Source organism: Abramis brama (assembly GCF_963993115.1).
Source record: "Abramis brama genome assembly, chromosome: 20".
Taxonomy (NCBI): Eukaryota; Metazoa; Chordata; class Actinopteri; order Cypriniformes; family Leuciscidae; genus Abramis; species Abramis brama.
The window spans coordinates 18,191,397-18,213,860 of record NC_139982.1 but is presented as its reverse complement, the minus strand read 5'-3'; the positions used below and the strand labels follow the sequence as shown (position 1 = coordinate 18,213,860).

The 22,464-nt window shown below is 37.0% G+C and overlaps 2 protein-coding genes across 4 annotated transcripts in view; one reads left to right on the top strand and one right to left on the bottom strand.

Annotated features, from left to right (window-relative positions):
- Nucleotides 1-912: 912 nt before the first annotated feature.
- On the top strand, nt 913-14,353 carry LOC311071334 (ras-related protein Rab-8B). Its single transcript, XM_084095696.1, has 7 exons — nt 913-1,115; nt 4,966-5,026; nt 7,076-7,136; nt 9,836-9,913; nt 10,153-10,242; nt 10,455-10,571; nt 12,559-14,353. The coding sequence occupies exons 1-7, from the start codon at nt 992-994 to the stop codon at nt 12,649-12,651; spliced, it is 624 nt and encodes a 207-aa protein (XP_083951822.1). The 5' UTR covers nt 913-991; the 3' UTR covers nt 12,652-14,353.
- Nucleotides 14,354-22,464, bottom strand: part of trpm1b (transient receptor potential cation channel, subfamily M, member 1b) — a 23,149-nt gene continuing 15,038 nt past the window's right edge. For 2 of the 3 annotated variants that reach the window (XM_084095692.1, XM_084095694.1), the window contains 14 exons: nt 22,222-22,362; nt 22,108-22,137; nt 21,722-22,014; nt 21,304-21,532; nt 19,929-20,054; nt 18,961-19,092; nt 18,580-18,708; nt 18,204-18,455; nt 17,926-18,118; nt 17,526-17,546; nt 17,232-17,376; nt 16,840-17,042; nt 16,600-16,732; nt 14,354-16,496 (listed from right to left, as the gene is read on the bottom strand). In XM_084095692.1, coding sequence (XP_083951818.1) covers nt 15,017-16,496; nt 16,600-16,732; nt 16,840-17,042; nt 17,232-17,376; nt 17,526-17,546; nt 17,926-18,118; nt 18,204-18,455; nt 18,580-18,708; nt 18,961-19,092; nt 19,929-20,054; nt 21,304-21,532; nt 21,722-22,014; nt 22,108-22,137; nt 22,222-22,362 — 3,507 coding nt within the window. In that variant the 3' untranslated portion in view covers nt 14,354-15,016. The remainder of the gene's footprint in view (nt 16,497-16,599; nt 16,733-16,839; nt 17,043-17,231; nt 17,377-17,525; nt 17,547-17,925; nt 18,119-18,203; nt 18,456-18,579; nt 18,709-18,960; nt 19,093-19,928; nt 20,055-21,303; nt 21,533-21,721; nt 22,015-22,107; nt 22,138-22,221; nt 22,363-22,464) is intronic. The other variant, XM_084095693.1, reaches the window with a different exon arrangement.

Here is a 22,464-nt window from a genome sequence, read left to right as displayed (position 1 = left end):
CTGTACTGGCAACCCTGACATTTCTCAGAGCTCCTAAGATGCAGTTCATTCCTTTATTCTTAGCAGCTTCCTCCACTACATAACACATTTCATTGTTTGATTTAGTTTACTTGTTGTTGTTCTTCTTTATTTATCTTTGTTTGAAGCGTAATAACGAACGTAGACGTACATCTACTATTTAATCTATCTGTTATGTACAATCTGTTTACAGTAATCTGGTCGAGTGACTATGCCCCCTAGTGGCTGTTAAATGGTAGGATTATATATATATATATATATATATATATATATATATATATATATATATATATATATATACACACACACACACACACACACACACACACACACACACACATATATATATATTACCACTGTATACAATTCTTTTCTAGACCAGGGTTTTTCTAACCCTAACAATACGACCAGGAACATCCTTTTAGGATAGATAAATAGATAGATAGATAGATAGATAGATAGATAGATAGATAGATAGATAGATAGATAGATAGATAGATAGATAGATATTTTTCTCAAAACTAAACCATTAGCCTACTAACTGGGCTTGGAAAAAACGCTGATATCATAGGTCTATTGAATACCAAATGACAGATGTTGATTTTTTTCTTCTGAAAAGTGACTTTCTAAAGACAAAAATCCTTCTTACAAAAATGTGTTAAGCCACACAATAGATTAATTATTTTTTGTTATATATGCACAGTGCTTTCTCTATAACCACCCGTGATGTATCTAGGGGGCTCCTACATAGACATAATTATGTCTATGGGCTCCTAGAGTACCGTGTCACTGTCCTCCTAAAAGGAAAAAACTGTCCTCCTAGAAACTACATTGACCAATCGCGTACGTGCCGTCGCGCTGACGTCACACAACGAGGCCCCGCCCTCGCTCGAGAACCTATGATTTTTGTGTCAATGCCATGAACAAGGGAAACTGTGCACTGTCATTCATTAAGGAAATACTGGCTTGGTAAATGGCGAAGACTTACGATTACCTTTTCAAACTCTTGCTAATTGGAGACAGTGGAGTGGGAAAGACATGTCTGCTGTTCAGATTCAGCGAGGACGCGTTTAACACCACCTTCATCTCCACAATCGGTCAGTTCACCGGTGATCTGGGTAGAAGGTATTGGACGGTGTCCCGTTATATGCAGGAATATAGTGTTCAGATACAGTAAAACTGTAATAATTAAGTTTCTAGTTTAATTTGCATTGATAAAGTAGGTTTGAAAAGCACATGTGTTTTTTTCCCAGTTAATTATATGATTATGTTTAAAACATCTAGATTTATTTAGACATGCATAGGCCTTTGATCCTACATAGCTCGTGTATACAAATTAAAATATATATTTCTCATAATGTTTTGTTTAATATATATATATATATATATATATATATATATATATATATATATATATATATATATATATATGTATGTATATATATGTATATATATAGTATAAATTGTTTTTATTTTAATATTTTATATCATTTAAATGTATAATGTGTTTTTATTTCTATACAAATCAGTATTAATATTAAAAACTAGTATTAACTAATAAAATATGTAGGTAAATAATCATAGATAGATAGATGAATAAATAGATAGATAGGTAGATGGATAGAGTGCTATCTATATCTGATACAGATCCACAGAGATACTCTGAAAACAATGCTGTCGGTGAAGGTGTGAGAGTCATATTTTGCTGACCACAGCTGTATCTACTTTTAACCTGTCAAACCCTGCTCACTAATGGCCTTACAAGTTCATACAGGAGTCTACACAAGAGAAACATTAACTGTATTATTGAGTTCAAGCCACTTAGTAAGTTGCTGTTGGATGTTTTGCTGTAGTGTTCACTGTTCAGGTTTAAAACCCATGACCATATGCTGTTTTCCATATGATGACAAACAAGGAACATGCTTCCTCTTGATGCAGAAAACCTAAGATGCTGTAAAATAATGTTCATATGCGTACAGGATGAATTGCAAATGCTTAAATAACCTTATCAGCTTTTCTCAAATAGATTTTCTATAATTGTTTTTCCCTGTCAGCATCAACCTCATAACATTTTGCTACATATACGATAAAAAAAAAAATATATTTTTTATAACAGGTGTTAATTTCTTATACAATTTAAATTCTCATGCACATTTATCTTGCTTTAAGGATTTTTTTAGACAAGATACTTTTTGCATTGTGTGTGTGAAAGCTGCACAGTCGTCTTTCGTCTGCTTGCACAGAGAGTTTAGTCATTTCCTTTGTCAGTTTTTCCATCTGATTAAAACGTCACCGCCCCCCTCTGCCTTTGTTTGCAATGCTGTCTTGCAATGGGGTCTGTGAGCCTCGACTTTCTTTCAGACTTCATTTGTATTTACATCCCATTTATCTGCAAAACAGCAATTTCCCTGAAAAAAGTAGCTTTTTTTTTTTTTTTTGATGTTAGAAATCATCACGACCACTCTGCATAAACAATATTTTGATGACAATGTCAGGACGGAGTGCTGGGGAAAGTATGGTTCCTTTGTGCGGGGTCATAGTAGACTTGACCGTGAACAGAGAGCTGTACTGTTTGAATCCCCATCATGTTCTCGTGATATTCACTCAGCCCATCTCAGCATTCTTCCGCCAATGCAGTGGAGCATTTGACTGGCATCTGCTTTCTTGTGCCAGGACGTCCATGACCCCAGTTGTGGCCACTCTGCATACTTCCCCACACTTCTCTGAGCTGTCCACCTCCACTTCCTGTGACTGTGTGTGTGTGTGTGTTTCTCTCAGGGTTGTGATATTGCTTAATTGCTTGATAAATTGCTTGTCATGTCCCTTATTTTAACTGTAGCTTAGCATCTGGTAAATTACTGTATGTAACTGTAATATACAAACTTTCATTGACTGAAATGCCAAGTGGTGTTTGGGTGTTCTCAGACAACACCCAAGTCTCCAAATATGATATTCTGGTCTCTAAACTGCAAAAAACAAAACAAATTTCTTAAAGGAACACGCCAACTTTTTGGGACTTTATTTTATTCACCGTATCCCCCAGAGTTAGATAAGTCCATACATACCCTTCTCATCTCCGTGCGTGCCGTAACTCTGTCTGACGCACCCACCGCTAGCCTAGCTTAGCACAAAGACTGGAGGTAAACGGCTCCAGCTAGCATACTGCTCCCAATGAGTGACAAAATAACGCCAACATTTTCCTATTTACATGTTGTGATTGGTATAGTCACAGCGTGTACAAATAGCAAAGTCACATGAGACACAGCCATCTTCTAACCATATACATACTGGGAACTATATTCTCACAAGGCGAAGCAAATCACAACATGTAAATAGGAAAATGTTGGCGTTATTTTGTCACTTATTGGGAGCAGTATGCTAGCTGGAGCCATTTACCTCCAGTCTTTGTGCTAAGCTAGGCTAGCGGTGGGTGCGTCAGACAGAGTTACGGCACGCACGGAGATGAAAAGGGTATGTATGGTCTTATCTAACTCTGGGGGATACGGTGAATAAGCTAAAGTCCCAAAAAGTCGGCGTGTCTCTTTAAAGAGGCTACATGGAACTTTTTCCCCAAAATAAACGTAACAATAGCCTTTTTATTTGACCATTTATGACTCAAACATCTCCTGATGAGCATACTGACACCTTGTCAGCTCACAGTGGGTGCACCTATAAGCCTGTATCCTATTTTTCCTATTTTCTGTCGGGTCGGATTTTTCGCGCGCTGTCTGCGGATGTGACGTCAAGCGCGTTCATGTTAAACGTTTCAGATCACTCTGCCACCACCGCTAGTCAGCAAACAAACTTAGTTTCTCAAACAATATATGTATTTGACTTTTCTTACCTCTGTAAACATAATGTTGACTTCTTTGCAGCGGATGACTTGTGAAGTGTGCACGTACGAGAGCGAGCAGAAAGGAAGAGCAGTTCCGTTTTTTGGCCACAGGTGTCAGTCGCGAGTTTAAATTTCAGAAAATCGCATGTAGCCTCTTTAAGGACCGTTCACACCAAGGATGAAAACTGTAATGATAACGATATAGTTTAAAAAAATATATATTTCCACACCACAACTACAACAATAACGGCACAATATCATTGGAATCACTTTCACGATTCTTTTCCAGCTGATGAACGATAAAAACATTGACAGCCAATCAGAATCCATCCCGAGAGAGCTCGAGCATTTGAAGCGTCAGATGACAAAACTGCAGCGTGTGCTTATAATAAACAGAACGTTATTGTGCATTGGTGTCGACGTGAATTGTTATAGTTAGCTTCATAGTAATGGTTTTTAAGGTGAATTGGCCTTTAGTCAGTATTATGGTCTTGTTTTCCAGTATACATATAACAAGATAAATGTATTTGTATGCCAAAATGACATAAGATAAAGATCTTATTGTCAGAGAAATCAAACTAAATTTAATGAGTTTTATGCGTAAAACAAGAACTGTTCTTTAGTATAAACCTCTTAGTTACTAGCCCAGATCTTGAAGTTGAACTACTATATTGTTGTAGCATTAGACATTTTTCCACAGGAAAACCACATCACCTCCCGTTTGACTAGTTATATTGAGTGTAAGGCATCTTTTTGAATTGCTATTGAATCTGTTTCATAAATAAGCTTAGAAATCTTGATTTATTTCTTGAATAGAAATCATCTTTCTACAGCGTTAATAGTTTTAAGATGTCAGATATACAGAGATTCAGAGAACAACCTAAAATGTTAGGTTTGTTGCAAAGTACACAACTTGTTGCCTGATACAAGCAACAAGCAATTTTCCACTAACCAGCAGGCCAAAAAAAAGCAAGAGGAGCAGTTTAACCCCAGGAACTGGAAATAGCTCATTATATCTTCACCACTGCAGTGTAACATTGATTGTACCATTGATTCCATGTGGTGCCAGTCACTGAAGATCTGACGATGTTTCTCTTTTTCTCTGTTGCCAGGAATTGATTTCAAAATCAGAACTATCGAGCTGAACGGCAAGAAAATCAAGCTGCAGATATGGTGAGCCTTTTGTTTGTCATTAATATGCAGTGCCAAGTTGTATTTTATATATCCTGTTATTTCATCATTTACACTTCGTCTTTACAGATATTTAAAGCTGTGTAAACTCTTGGTTTGTTTAAAGAGATACTCACACCCTAAACAGACTTTTGAATATAGGGAACAGATTCTACACTTAGCCTAATTAGAGTTTTGTTGCTTTTAAACATTATACCAGTTAGCTTTAAGGCTATTATGCTAAAAAAAAGCACATACCAACATTTTATTCATCTTGCACACAAATATTCACATTTTTTGTCCAATAAAATGCTCTCTAGAATGACAATGCACTTGTGAAAATAGAAGTACACTTTAGCATACTTTTAAAAGGAGTAGCCTACTTATTACAAAAAATATATATTTAAAAATAATATACTTAAGTGTGAACTGAATATGTTTTCAGACACTTAAAGGATTAGTTCACCCCAAAATGAAACTTTCCAAATAATTTACTCACCCCAATCCCATCCAAGATATCCATGTCTTTCTTTCCTCAGTGGGAGAGAAATTATGTTTTTTGAGGAAAACATTTCTGGATTTTTCTTCTAACAATGGACTTCATTGGTTACCATGAATATGAATAGTATATGAATAACATTCTGATGAATATGAATAGTAGTTCAAATAGTATTGCCGGCACAGGCGTGACCTTTCAATGTGATGACGTAGTTCCCTGTCCGTTTATTGATCAGCTCAATCCGAACTATTGAAGGTAAAAAGTCTATAAATTATAATTTTCTTTTGAAAATGACTTATCGTTTCGCTAGATAACAACCTCTTCTTCAGCTGTGATCGATGGTAACCAATGAAGTCCATTGTTAGAAGAAAAATCCAGAAATGTTTTCCTCAAAAAACATAATTTCTCTCCCACTGAGGAAAGAAAGACATGGATATCTTGGATGGCATTGGGGTGAGTAAATTATTAGGAAATTTTCATTTTGGGGTGAACTAATCCTTTAAGTGCATGTCATTTGCAATTAAATGAATTGTATTATATAGTTTTTATTAAATGCAATTAGTAAAACTTAAGACTGCTTATTTGGCCCACTTAAGTCCATTTTTATATGTAATTTCATAATTATACGTTGCCTTTGAAATATGGTTAAAGTGTACTTCTGAATGTACTAAAATAAACTTTTAATGTAATTTCTTTTGAAACTTGTATTGAAATATATTTGTAATTATACATTTGTAATTATGTAGTTGCAATTTAGTACATTTAAAATATGTGTGTGCTTTAGCATGTTAGGCAACACATCTAAATTATTTAAAAACTTTGAATGCGACATTATTACAAAGTGCACTTTTTGAAAAGTGTACAGTAAATAAGTGTGTATTTAATTAAAATTATATTATCTGAAAGTACTGTCTTTTAAAAACACTTTTAAGATTTGAAGAACACTACAAGTGCACATTCAATACAATGAAGTGTACTTTCTTTTTATTACAACTAACTTGCCTATGATTACCAATAGCAAGTAGCTAATTTATTTTTGGTTTCACTAACACTCATACATTTGCACTTTTTCTGCTCTAAAACTGGATAATCCCTTCAAACTTCTTTTTTTTATTAAAAACTAGAAATATGTCAAAACAAAATTTAAAACAGTTAAAGAAACCAGTTCATTTGCTAGCAATATGCTAGTTAATATCTAGGCACTATACGAAGGTTTTTGGAAAGTGCTGATATTATAAAGGTCCTTGAGTGTACTTGATAAGTAAGAAGGAAATGACATCACACACTGTGGCTATTCTTCCTGGTAACTGTCATAAACTCACACACCCTGTCCAGCAGACTAATGAAGGATGAGACGTGCAGACAATAGTGTCATGGACATCCGTGCCCTCTATCTGCACATTCTACAGGATGTTTATATAAAAATATAGGAAAGAACAGGGTGGGATTCACCCCAAACCAATGTAAAGTGTTGAGGTTGAGCGAGGTGACAAAAGACGGAAGGAACGAGGTGAGGGTGCATATTTACTTGTGACTGTCTGGTTGTTTTACAGGGACACTGCAGGGCAGGAAAGATTTAGGACGATCACCACGGCGTATTACAGAGGCGCTATGGTAAGTACTACACTGCAAAAAAAAATAAAAAATTCTTTCTCAGTACTTTTGTCTTGATTTCCAGTACAAATATCTAAAATTCTTAAATCAAGATACATTTACTTGAGAAGCAAAATTACTTGAGATATTATATTGTTTTCTAAACAAAAAGTAAATAAAATAAAAATTAAGTATAATTTTAAATTCTATATTTTATTTATATATAATATAAAATAGTTTTTAGTATACAAGACAAGGGTGTGTTCACACTTGTAGTTTGGTTCTCTTGGTTCTTTTGGTCCGGATTAAAGCCTTGTTCCGACTGTCAGTCCAAATCCGATTTTTGTGCATATCTGATTGAAATCCGAGCAGATTTAGCAAGTGTGAATGGCAAAAAGTCACATGAAATTTGTACAAATCCGTTTCAAGCTACATTCATATGTGGTTTGAAATCCTATTCAAATTTCATTACTGTAAATCGTTTTCGGTCTGAACGCTCTGATCGGATTTCATGTGGTTTATGTGACTTTTTTTCACGCCACTTAAATGTAAACAGGTCAGACTGCCGAAAGTCGCTGCAGAAACAATGTTGTGTTGTTGCAAAGTGCGGGAAAAGCAGAAAATGACAATAAAATGGAGACATGTTTTAAAACTGGCGGAGACGACAGCATGGAATAAATCCGCACAAACCAGCCTCTGCTGTTGCCTCATAAGACAAAGTAGTCCAGCGCAGCGGCTTCACATAGTCATGTTGTAAAGAAGGCAGCATCTACATTGCAAAACCCTCCATGTTGCGGTTGTTGTTGTTTTTGGCGTATGCCTACTAACGCTAGCCTAGAAATCTAGACGCACCCTAGCGGCAGCAAAATGTATTTTGCAGCCAGGGCAGTCTAGCAACTCTCCATTGACTTTTTCGAGCTGCAAAAACCTAAATTGGGTCAGGCCAATCACGTTGTGTATAGAGTAGGCGGGGCGGGCTTAACATAATGACGACAGAGTTGCGACGGTTACCTGCCACTTGAAAACAAAGAATGACGGCTGCTGCTGGCGAACATCTTTTGAATCGGCTTTGTCCGCGACTCTGGAGGACTTGGAGTTAGGTTTTTTTTTTGAGAAAAGAGCAAATAACGGCACTTAAGTCATTCTTAAAAAAAGGAAGATGTGTTCGTAGTTTTGCCGGCCAGATATGGCAAAAGTTGAATCTATCAACTAACGTTAGCTCCGCTGTTGGGAAAACGCTCTGGTTGGTTGTAGCGCTGTCCTATTGCGTGCAGAGGGAATTTGAAAGGCAGCCGTTTATCCCGGATTGAGCCGTGTCTATGGTGAGTTGCCAGACCCAACATCTTGATGTAGGTCTGGCTTGCCAGGCTATACTAACGTAAATCATTGCCATAGAAACCAATGCATATATCCCAGAAAACGAAAGAGCAGCATGGACACACAAATCCGATCTGAACAGTTGTGTTTTAGGTCAAAATGCCTTTTGAATGGGAGTGCATGGGGCATTTCTATGATAGCATCAAAAATCACTATTTTTAAAACACTAAGAAGGCTCGACACAACATAAAATTGTGCTTGAAGTATCACCAGGGTCTCTATACATTAACTTGAGCATTGACCACATTGTTTGTGTACACAAAGTTTACTAAAAAGAAAGGTTTTGTATGACTAACTTTATCAGTTAGTGTTTCCGGTGGCTGGAATTTTGTCAGTCAAAATTAGTCGATCTCTGAATGCAACGTAACATGAGGAGAGTAAAGATGGAAAGCTCCTAAAGCTTGTTTCCATATAAATTAAAGGATCATTTTTTATCCAAGTTATCATGCTTTTCATCGAAATTACAAGTTCATGACATTTCCTCATATGGAGTCAGTTCATTACGTTGCATTCGGAGATTGACTACTTTTGACTGACAAAAATCCAGCCACCGGAAACACCAACTGATAAAGTAAGTCGTACAAAACCTTTCTTTTTAGTAAACTTTGTGTACACAAACAATGTGGTCAATGCTCAAGTTCATGTATAGAGACCCTGGTGATACTTCGAGCACAGTTTTATGTTGTGTCGAGCCTCCTTAGTGTTTTAAAAATAGCGATTTTGGTGCTATCATAGAAGTGCCCCATGCACTCCCATTCAAAAGGCATTTTGACCTAAAACGAAAATACGGTCAAACTTAAAAGTGGCGTTTCCATTCTAATTCTAATTATGCTTTTATTTATTATGAAAGTTTGACTCGGGTAGATTACCAAAAAGAGCCTAGGTTCAATTTTGGCAAGAGTTACCCTTTAATAGCTTATGGGCAACCACATTCATGAAAGGTACTGTACAAAAAAGGGCTTTTCTTACGTATATTTTGCGACAGAACTTACAAACATCTAAACCAATGCTGTGTGCTGGGCTAAACGTGCTCGTTGTATGTGTGCACATATGATGGTATACTGTGTTTTTACAAGTTAAGAGTTTCAAATGAACTGCACTAGAGCAATCGCACCAGAGTTTATTTTAATCAAACCAAACCTGCCAAGTGTGAACACAACCTTAATATCTAAAGTAATTTTGCTATTTAATTAAATGTATCTTGATTTGAATGATTAGATATTTGTACTGGAAAACAAGACAAAAATACTAAACAAGAATATATTTGCACTGTACACATATATATGTCTAAGTTTTGATGGCTGAAGATGGATGTTTCATATTTTTGCTGGCTTTGTTTTCAGGGCATTATGTTGGTATATGACATCACCAGCGAAAAGTCATTTGAGAACATTAAAAACTGGATCCGCAACATTGAGGAGGTAGCTGACATTAAATATGTTCAATTGATAAAGTAAAATGATTTACATTATAAAACAGATCCGGTCCTTATTTTTTATTGGTTTGTACACTGCTTGTCTAATTAATTGGAGGCCATTGTATAACAGGCTTGTTACCCACACTGTAAATTCATATCAAATATAATTTTTCAAGTATTTGATAGGTTTGTTGGAGAATTACATTTCTTTTGACTGCTGAACTTCTCAATCACTCATTTCAGCATGCATCATCTGACGTAGAGAAGATGATCCTCGGAAACAAATGTGACATGAACGACAGGAGACAGGTGTCCAAAGAGAGAGGAGAGAAAGTGAGATCTCTCACATCTTATACGCTTTTACAGTATTTCACACAAATATATGTATAAAAAAAATCATTTAAAATGAATAAAAATATATATTATTACATTATTGTAATACTACCTACAGTATTTATAGGTGTATTATTTGGAATGAGCTAGTTTGTGTGATACTGGATATTTGTTAATAACTGTTGTAATTTTTGCCTTTTTTTTTTTCCCAGCTTGCAATTGATTACGGGATCAAGTTTTTGGAAACAAGTGCAAAAACCAGTGTAAATGTCGAAGAGGCCTTTTTCACCCTTGGCAGAGACATTATGGCTCGACTCAACAGAAAAATGGTGTGTTTTTTGTAAATCTTCCAAAACAAAACACAAATGCATTATACTGGATATCATATATGATTAATTGTCTTATAGTTATTAAAAAAATATTTAATTGTAAACATCAATCATTGTTACTATGAATCGTTTTAAAACAATCACTACTGTGGGTAAAAAAACGGTAACACTTTACAATAAGGTCTCAGTTGTTAACATTAGTTAATGCATTAGCTGACATGAACTGACGATATATTTTTAAAGCATTCCTTAATCTTTGTTAATGTTAGTTAGTACTAATACATTGTTTGTTCATGTTAAACAATGTCACAGTGCATTAACAAATGTTAACATACACACATTTAGATTTTAAATAATGCATTACTAAATGTAGAAACATGACCTAAGATTAATAAATGCTGTAGAAGTATTGTTTATTATTCATGTTAATTAATGTAGTTAACTAATGTTACAAATTAAAAAGCTTATTGTAAAATGTTACCAAAAACAGACCTTTTATATTTTAACTGCATTTAGTTTTATATTAGCCTGGGAAAACCCTACCCTGGAAATCCAGAGTTCTCGCGAGAGCACAAGTTGAATTTGCTCAGCGAGTTTACTCTGGTGTCGAGTAATGATGCTCATTAAATATGCCCTTGTATCCGAGCTGCACCAATCACATCGGGTTATCTGATATAGGCGGGCCAGAGGCGAGCTAAACAGATGACGACAGTGCTGTGACGTCAAAGTCATTAGTAAACATTGCAAGATGGCTATGAATGAACACCAGTTGTTTGAAACGGCTTTGGCCACTACAATGAACGAGTTAGACTTGGCTTTTTATCTAAAAGAGGAACAGAAGACGCCGCTCGAATTGTTCCTTTGCAAGAAGGGCGTTTTTGCTGTTTTGCCGACCGGATACAGCAAGAGTTTAATCTACCAGTTAGCTCCGCTGGTAGCTAAGCGTATGGGGCTTGTTGTGATTGGTCGTAGTGTTATCCAATTGCGTGCAGTGAGATTTTCAAATGCATGCTTGGTGCCGCCCCTCGAGCTGGCCGTTAGTCGACACCAGACCATTAATCTTTCAGATTTAGGTCTGGATTTCCAGGCTAGGAAAACCCTGACAAACTTCCGGCAAATTTGAGATTTGCTCTGCAAGGCCGTCTGGCCAAGAGCCCATTCAAGCCCATTTCCAATTTTTCCAAATCGAGGTACCAATCACAAATGTTGAGGCAGGCTTTACACGATAACGATCGCTCTGATTGGTTTTAGGTCTATCCAATTGTTCCCAGAGGCATTTGAGCGACGTCCGTTGGTGACACCCCTTTGGAAATGGGCTGTGAATGAACCTTCCCCAGACCCACTCTCAGTTACAGCTGAGAAGGGTCTGGTGTCAACCAGGCTAGTTTTATATCGGTTCAGCAATACAAAATAATACTTCATATAATTTATCTTCAATTCGTCCCCCTGTGGTGAAAATCAAGTTTTTAATGTTGTGTATATACCTTTGTGGTGTTTTTAATATGGTTTAAGACAAACTATGAGCAAGTCAGCACCATTGCTGAGTATTTCTCCTTAAAACTGCAGTGAACCAAAGTCTCAAAAACGCGGTTTGAAATCGCTTGTGCATATTCATAGAATCGCGTATACTAAAAGAGGCAAGGGTGTAGAGTTTTTTTTCTAGGCAAAAACGCTTAAATATGTAATTTTGGTGATCAAAGATGAGTTTTAAGGAATAAAATGATTGACTACAGAGGGACTTTAAATCATTTAAAACATGTATAACTGTTACAATGAATCATATCACATCATGGGGTAAAAAAACAGGCCCATTATTTTATTACTTCATCTAGTTTGATGTCAGTTCAGCAATTAAGTACAAAAAGTCTCAGGATTACTTGTTTTAACTATATTAATCTTTTTACAACCCTGATATTATTAACTTAATTTCTTTTTTTATAGTTTTTACAAGGCAAAATTAAAATGTGTCTGTCTTTCTATTGACTAGAATGATGGTGGTCAAGCAGATGGTGGGGGGCCGGTGAAGATTTCAGAGAAGCGCACCAAAAAGCACAGCATCTTTAAGTGTGCTCTGCTGTAACTCATTTGCAGTGCGTGGTTACGTTCACTTGCTGTGTCTCTGCGGCAGCTCAGCTGGTATAACATATCACATGAGCCCCTGCAAAAGAGCTGGACCATCAGGCTCAAGAAGGTTCGTGTTTCCAAGCCCTTAAATTCAAGATGGAACAGAGGAATGATGTCGTTTTGAGAGATTTACATGGTTCACTCTGTGCTAGAGTCACAATAGGAAATGTCTCCTTTGTTGTGTGGTGATAATCGTGATGATTGTGTCAAAAGATAATGGATCAAATATGAATGTTTGGCTTTGATATGTTTTTGTAAAATATTCTATATAGACACAGCACTGGCTGGCTTAAAACTTTTGCTGCTGAAGGCTTAAATGTATCGCGTACAATATTTATTAAGTAGTGAGCGAGTCTGTTTTGTTGTAATATGTTCCTGAGTGTCTTTTATACTGCATATACACTGTTCTTGCACTGGTTCAAAAAATGTAATTGAGAAGATCTGTAAAAATGCAATTTTTGGAACACTAGTGGGTTAAAAGCACTTTACATGTGTTTTCAATGAGCTCTTCTCACAGGCACATGTCCATGTATAGCACAGACGGACATCAATCCACCCGCTGGAAGGTTGCAAAGATAGAACATGATGGCTGCAGAGCATGATGGGTAAAGGAATAGGGTATCAAAGGGAACACGTCTTACTTGGCAAAATCACAATCGCCCATTGGAAGTGAGTGTCTGACACAGCCAGTCATACCTGAGAACCATCAGTATTAAGGGAATAAGAAAAATTGTGCCTGTGTTGTAGATCCTTAGCTTTAGGGTTATAAGCATAGGGTTTATGTTCAAGTTCAGTCCAGCACTGATTTGTGAAAATTATGTGACATTTTTTTGAATATGAAGATGATCATTAACTATTTAATTAGCATTTAAAATTAATGCTAGGGTCCTTGTGTTAATGCTACAGTATAATGTTTTATAACATGATAAAAAAAAGAAAAATCACTGATGCATGTTTATGTAAATCCATTAACGGAAACTGAGCTTTTTTGTATTTCAATTTGATATTTCTCACATTTTTAGCTCTTTTTCATTTTTTGATTGAAAACATCCAGTGCATGATATATTAGTACTGTACAAACAACTTTTAGTTACGGTTTACTTTTTTTTTCACCATAGGCTCTTAAAAGAAACATAAAGTTGCCAAAAAGTGGTATTATGTGATTTTCATGCTTGACTGTTAATGTGTGTAAGTTGTTTTAGTCAAAGGATCCAGGGTGAATTCAACTGGTTAAATCAGCACTTATGTTTCAAATGTGTGAGACATTTTGGTCTCCTATTGAAACTGCACTAAAGGCTGTGTCAGAAGAAGTAGTACAGATTACAGCAATAAAATGTCCCTATTTGGGAATTACTTCCGACTACTTGTGCTGATATTAGGGACCTTAAAGCCTTGGATCCATTAATCTGAGTTGGACAGATACTGCCGTAGTATTTTGAAAGAATGTTTTGATGATTATCATTTTACTTTGACAAATGTAGCATATATCATGACCACTGATATTCAGATGGGACCATTGTTATGCATGTATTTTCTTTCATATTTGTGACTGTATGACCGATCTTTTTAAAGAGACATATAACGCAACTAGTTACCTGAAAACCTAATATACTTGTTTAAACATGTTAAAACCTTAAAAAAGAAAATGTGAACAAGAATTTGAAGTGTGGTTTTATTAATTCTAGATTTTTATTCTACATATAACCAAAGTAAATACTGTATAAACATATCTTTATACTTTTCAGCTTATTTTTTCCATGGCTCATGGATCTTCTTTTTGTCAGCAATACATCATACAGAACAGTAGATGGTGCTATTAGACAGTCTTATCACAACAATAAACAAAATGCACCTTGCATACAACCTGCTAACTTCAAAGATTTTGCATTGAGGTAGACTCATTTTGTCTCTTGATTAGTTCAGTTTGCATAGCCTTACACTAATTGTCATTATACTGGATACTGTTACTAATACTGTATACTGTTTACCAATCCAAAACGTCTAAACCATAACACATAAATGGCATGATGAAGACCAGAACAGTGAGCAAGGTTACATACTGTAATATAATGTATTTTGTACCTTAAATATATATAATGATGAAAATACTTTTAGTGCAAGCACACAATTAATGAACAGTTGATGATATGGTTTCAGAGATTTGCTACTCATTTAACTTGATTATGACACCTGAGTACATAATGCTAATGTAAGTATCTAGTGTTACAGGTGCATAAAAGGAATTGAATGTGTGCATCGTTCTTATCTGAGGAATGTATCTTCTTATTGGACTCCTTCAAGAGTGTCCCCTTTGTGTATGGCTACGGCTCGTTTGACGGTACATCATCTGTTGTCTTCTGTGCTGGTTTCCCTGGATCATCAGGAGAGTCTCCACAGGCTCCAGCAAGGTCTCTTTCACTGCTTGATTCATGGGCTCTTTTCAAACTGTTTCCTAAGGACTTGCAAGGTTTTGTGGACCAGCTTTTGGATCTTCCAGGGAGGAACATTGTGTCCTCTGGCAGAGGCAGGTGGCTACCATCAACTTGGACTTCAGAATCACTGGAAACGGCAGCTGTAGTTTCCTCCTCTGTTTGCTCTCCATCTTGCTTCTCTGAACTTTTTTCCTTTCCCAGACTTCCTTTAGGATCATCTGGATCCTTTTCCATCTTCTGTTGAGTATCTTTCAGGCGTTTGTCCACTTCGTCACTTCTTTCTTCCTGGTTTACCTGATCTACATCCAGCAATGACTCTATACCAGTTGCCCCTGTTGGCTGTAGCTCTCCACCCTTTGTCATCCCATCTTCTATTATCAGCTGAACTATTTCTTGATTCATTGGTCCATCCGAACTGTCCAGGGTCTTCTCTCCTTCATGCATTCCCATCTCTTCTTTACTGTCTATAGTAGAAACTATCAGCCTCTGTTGTTCAGGCTGGTCAGAATGTTGATCTACCTTGAAACTGTTGCTAAACTTGTCAATCTGGTCTACCAAGGGTCTTACCATTGATACTTTTGGCATCTGACCAAAAAGACTAGGGTGTACCTTATACTCATAACCAGCACTCCAACGTCTTGTAGCTGGAGACGCATCCATTCCTTCCCCTTCTTGATTTGCTTCCCTTTCACTTGCTTGATCAAATGAGATTGTGCTCCTATACTTTCGCACAGTGGACGGGGATGTGCTTTGTATTTCTGTGGGATAGTATCTGAAAGCTTGCACCTTTTCTAGAGGATAGGAGGTAGTCGCCTGAAGTTTCTTTCTCTCAGTCATCAAGACTTCTTTCTGTGTGGCACTATCCGAAGAAGTCTGGTTGTCAGGAACTGAAGATTTTGGTGATTCTGGCTTTGTCCCATCATCCTCAACACCCTTCTCACAAGGGAAGATTCGGATGTCCACACATGAGCCAAGACGTCTTCTTGTCCCTGGAACATCTACCTCTAGATTCTGGCCATATTCCTTTGTGTTGAGGTTTGTAGTGATTATTGTTTTACTCTGATCTGCCTCTTTTTCCTCGGGTGGACGTTCATCAACACCCAGGTAATAACGGTAGAGGCTGTACCCATCAGCACTGTTGATGCTACTGTGACGTTGAAGATTAGAGGGGTCACAAATAGAGGAGGCCGTTGAGCGTGTCCGGGTCAATTCAGAGTGGTCGATTCCCACCAGCCGTTCCAATGCATTCACCATTCGGCCATTAATGTCTTCCAGCTGGGCCAAACGAAGGTCCACTGTCTGAAGGGAGGCCTTCATTGTGTTCTCCCTCTCATTCACCTCCTCAAGGCGCATGGACATGTTCTCTACCCTGTGCAGGAACAAGAAGAGTATGCTAATGTGATGATCACATAAAAAAGAAGTTTGCAAAAGGGTATTTAAGAAGTTTACCTGTATTAGTGTATTTCAATTACCTTTCATTTGTAACCCTGATACGCTCATCATTTGAAGACAGTTGCTCGTCTTCTCTCTCCCTGAAATATTCCTCCACACATTGCTCCTCAAACTCATACAGCATCTTCAGCTCTTCCGGGGTAAGAATAAGCTCTTTATGATGAAAACAGAGAATACAAACAAATATTTATCTCATGTTCAGTTTGACCACCTGCATCTTGATCCTTTATAATTTGGTCTAATTATTTGATGAAACTCACTTAATCCTTTATCCTTCTCATCCAGTTCTCCCTCCTTTTTCTTGTTACAGCGACAGCAGAGTTTGCGGAATAGGATGTAGAGGTGGCTAAATATAATGAGTGGTGGAGGTAGCACAGGCCTGTCATGGAAGGTCATGATGAGCTGATATCTCTGAAATTTCCACACCTGGTTGGAGATGGACTTAACCTCAAAGAACGTGTTGCTTTATTGGGAGGAAACACATAACAACTAGCAAATCAAAATCATTGAACTGTTACTAAAGATACAACAATGAAGACATTTTGGTAAAGACCAATAGCCACAACTTATTCTTTATGTTGCAGCCGATCTTACACTGTTTGTTTTTACATGCAAATAAATCATCAAAACATTGTAATGGTAGCATTCTTACTTGAAGACAGCAATGAGCAAGTTCACAAGCAGGATGTTGGCCACTAACAAATAACAGGCCATGATGGCTGGAGTCAGCCATGCTCCAGGGATGCAGGGTGGAAGCTTTTTCCCATCCTCATCATATAAATTATCTCCACAGGGGGCTGTTTAGAAAAAGCTTTCTTGTTACATTATAGTACCAGCAATGAATTTGTTTTGCATTCACAACAATTCCAATGCCATTATACCATTAGTAGTGTTATTTTTGAAAACAGCGTTTGTCATTGTGTCAAATGTTCATCGTTGTGCTTACGATTTATTTCCATTGCGTAAACTTCAGGCCATTCCAGAAGGGCAAAATAGAGACGAACAAGTGAGTTAGTGCAATTGGAAACCAATGTGTGCAACAAGAATTAATCAAACACAATATCAATCAAGAGACAGGCAGGATAATCAACTAGAAAACTGCTGCAGTGTGTACAGCCTGAAATACTGAAATAACAACAATTTGACTAACACATTTTTCTGTCTCTAAGTTTGAAATAACTAAACATTCATAAGTTTGAAAGCCACTAAGCATGAAGTTATAGGGGAAACTGCAACAAACAACAGGATCACAGAGGTAATGAAGATATTAGTGAGGTGTGGATGGTGGTAGAAGGGTGGATCAGACTGTTATCTATCTACCCTGGAGGCAGGAAACAAAATCTTACTATAAATTCTAGTCTTACGGTCTATCGAATCTGCAAACACCTCTCCATAAATCATCCAATAAGGCATGTAGAAGATGTTGCGGGCCAAGCGCCATGTGGGCTCCTCATCTGGGTGGAGGATGGCCTGTCGTGCCACACCGAAACTCATCAGGACCACCAGCATGATCACCACAAAATACAGCATGTCAATCATCTGCAAGTCAAAAAGTCCATATAGTTGATGATCAAGTTTACAAGGTCTAAAAGTATAATAACTTTAGTACAATGAATTACGTTACCATTTTCCCTATCATCATGACATAGGGTCCTAGGTACTTGTTGACCCCGAATATGTCCAGCACGCGGATATACCAGAAGATAATGTCCACGCAGTAGATCACACGACCGTAGCCCATGTAGGGTTCATTCTGTAGCCTAAGTAATACCCCGAACAAGAAAGTGGCGATGGCCACCATATCTGTGATGTTCCAGTACTCCTCCAACCACACGTTTATCTTTTGCTTGAGCTTGCCTGGTTCAGACATCAAGATCTGGAAGAGAGAGTACCAGAAATAGGCTACAAACTGATTCTTTACAACTGGGTCTTAGTTGATTTAACTTGATTGCGTCGATTTCTAGAGCTGGTGATTTAAGGAGAGATATTTACATCTTTACCTGTCTGACTTTCTCTAGCCCCAAAGTGATGATGTATGAAATGACGATCCACTCTTGTAAACATGGCCAACGCTCCATCTTCACCAGTACTATGTAATTGTACAGCATGAGATAGCCAAGGTAGGAAATCTGCCCAATGCAAGGCAATTTTGCATTTTAGAAAAAAAACTTTTTCATTTATTTTATTTTATTTATTTTATTAATAATATAACAAAAATATACACAATTTATTTTATTTTACTGCATTAAATAAAACCATTATTTTCCAACATAAAATAATATATTTAAAAATATATACTACCCAATCTGTTCTGGGTATAGGCATCCTTGCAACCTTAGGACAAGCAGTTTGGAAAATGGATAAATTAATATTCTACTCACAGTATTGAACCAAAATTTGGTGAAAGGGGCATTGTAGAACTCAAAGATTTTTCTCCCAATTGGAATCTGCCTCATTTTCTTATCGCCTTCCTCCTCATCTCCTTTCTTAGAGGCTGCATCTGCGTTGGCATCCTAGATAAACATGAGGAATTTTCACAACATGTAGGATTCATAGAAACAGCAGTTGCTAAAATCCAAAAACTAAATCATCCTGGATTTGTTTTAACCAGACCAAACATAAGATTAAGAAGCCGTTTGATGCAGCATTAACCTCTCATCTAGAGTTCCCTGACTGCCCCCCCCCCCCAGATTAACCATAATTACATAATTACAATCTATGGTTTGTAATAGACTGTAAAAGTATCTGCACACTATATGTGACCCTGGACCACAAAACTAGTCACGTGTCAATTTTTTGAAATTGAGATTTATACATCAGCTGAATAAATAAGCTTTCCATTGATGTATGGTTTGTCAGGATAGGACAATATTTGGCTGAGATACAATTATTTGAAAATCTGGAATCTGAGTGTCTAAAAATCGAGAGAAAATTGAGAAAATCTCCTTTAAAGTTGTCCATTTATGTTCGTAATTGTGCTGCATTCACTCACAAAAGTAGGACATTTACAAAATATCTTTATCTTTACTTAATATCCTAATGATTTTTGGCATAAAAGATAAATCGATAATTTTGTCCCATACAATGTATTGATGGCTATTGCCACAAATACACCTGTGCGACATGTGACTGGTTTTGTGATCCAGGGTCACAAATGCTTTCTTATAACTAATTGAATTTTTTCCTTCCGCTTTCTATCTACATCATGTGTGGATGTGTCACGCAATACCTGTGTGTTTACTGATGGGTTAGGCTCATATTATGTCAGGCCAAGTGCTTTCAGTTATGTACACTACACTGATCTAATAGAGGATGGGTTTGTTTGAATAGAAGGAGTGGTGCAGTTTACCCGGCTGGACTTATCATCCTTGGTGTTCTTGTCCTCATTATCCACAGTGACTTGATGAGACATGTCATCACCCAGACGGAAATCCAACAGCAGGATAAAAGGCGGGAAAAAGAGGTTGAGTATCACCTGGAAGAGTTGACAGAAGCAAAATGCATATTACAAACAAGAAATAGCTTACTACCAATTATAAATGTATATTTTATATTATATCAAACTTATAACTATTTTGTTTCATTCTTTGGTGTGCATATGGTTATTTTACATTTTGTTTACTTTTATTTTTATGTGAATTCTCTGTGTCCTAAACAGACCCGAGACATTCTCTGTAAGCGCACTCACTGCATTCACAATAAAATGGATAGGCTACATTATCAGTTCTTAAATCTTACACCATTTTAGCACGATTAAAATAAATACTGAGTGACTGAAACAGTCTTTTTTTTAATCATAGAATACACTTGTTTGTTCACTATAAGCTGACAGTTTGAACATTGTTTTTTCCTTTAATTTATTTTCAAGATCTGAGGTAAATTAGCCTATCAATTGTTGCTTTCAGTAGGCTATGTCTATGATATTCAAACTCACATAAAATTCTTTTTACATTAAATAAAGCACATAATCAGCACCTGAGATTATCATTGTCATACTTTATATGTTGTTCCAGCCACAACGGCGAAGAAATAGAAACTGTTTGGAAAATAGATTTGTCGCGAATCTCCGTTGTGGCTGGTTAATACAAAAAACTCTGATTACCATGGAAAATATACATTTTCTCATGTGCCGCGTCTGGTTAGGACACAGTGTATGCTTAGGGCTATTTTAGAATTTGCATTGATTTCTTATTGTTGTCAAGTCTATGCATAATCCGTGGACTCTGCCCATTATTTTAGTATGGTTGACTTTTGTCCACATTTTGTTTGGATATAATGATATAATGATAGCTTGGGAATGTTGTTGTTGTTGTATGGCCAGAATGAGTCATGCCATACCCTAGGTTTTTGTGAAATGCTGCCACTGCATGACAAGCTGCTGTGAGTAAGTAAGAATTGCTGCTGTTGCTGTGTAATATAGCATACATGAATTACCCATAGCATATCTATACAGGTGGAGCTGGGGAAGGTGGAGGGTTTTTGAAAGCATGCTGCAACTGATACAGCTGGCCAAGTATTTGAAGGCTGAGCAGCGAGCTCATTGGCTACTGATAAAACAGGAACCAATCAGCTGTGCCCTATATAGAATGATGTGATTGCAAGCAGATTGAGTTTAGCCTGCACCATCTAGAGTTTTAACTTTGTATTTACAAGTAAAATAAATTATTATGAATATGTACATTTCCAAATGAAGAACTTGAAATGGCTCAAAGAAAATGCCTCACCTTCAGTCCTGGGTTTTTACCCATCCTCAGGCTGCCCATCCACATGTCAGTGAGGAGCATCTGGCAGCAGGTGTGGGCTATGAAGTCTCTGTGCTTGGCAGCCACTGCCAGCTTCAGACAGGTGGAGTTACTCCAGTTCTTTAACTCGTAAGTCAACAGTTTCATGGCTAGCTGTTCATCATGTTTGTAGGACTGATCCAGCAACTCATAGGCCAAGGTTCCAAACTCCCTAAAATTGTCAGAAGAATAATTTTACAGTGTAGAAATACAATTGTTTTGATTTACTGTAACACTGTAAAACAATGTAGGGAAAATAACACTTAGCATTTAACTTAGCATGCATTTAGCAGTTGCACTTGCATGCCTATTGTCTACATAGTAGTGAACCTTATTTGAAAGGGACTTTGCATTAACTCACTTGGAGTTGTTATCGAGATCTTGAGATATGTCATCCACCATCTCACTCTGAGACGACTCGTGAGCCATAGCTTTGAGGAGCTTACAGGCCACCAAAGCTTTAGCCATAGCCTCCTCGCCCCTCTGCCACAGAAACAGAGACATCTTCTGCCGTTTCATCAGCACTGCCCAGACCATCAGCTCATGAAACGGGTAATGGAAGCGACAGACCTCTGGGTCATCCACGTCAATGTCCTCTTCCTCTTCTTTCTTCTTCTTTTGCTTCTTCTTGCCTTTTGACCTTGGCTCATCATCCTAATGAGGTGAGCAGGATATTTATATTGATAAAGATATTGTGCGTTCTGTCAGAGAATATAATTAAAAGAAGGTCAAATATTTGACGTGTACCTCCATTCCAAGCAGCTTCAAGGCTTTAGGCTACAAATAAAGGGACATTAAATTATTTCGAATATTTGTACATGATTGAAACATTCACTAGTTTTATTAACCTCTACGTCTCACCCTCTTCAGTCCATAAAGATTGTTGTAAAGAGCTCTGAAGTTTTTCCTTGTGTAGTTACAGCGATAGGCTCCGCCCATCAGGTACTCCACCACTAATCCAATGTCAATCAATGTGATTTGGTAATCCGGTGGGAGATTCCCCTTTGAAATCAAAATAATAAATGTTATTTCTCCTGAGATGTTCGTCATATTAAGTTTACTGAAAATACATGCACGAAATATTATATTTTTACATTTTCTTCA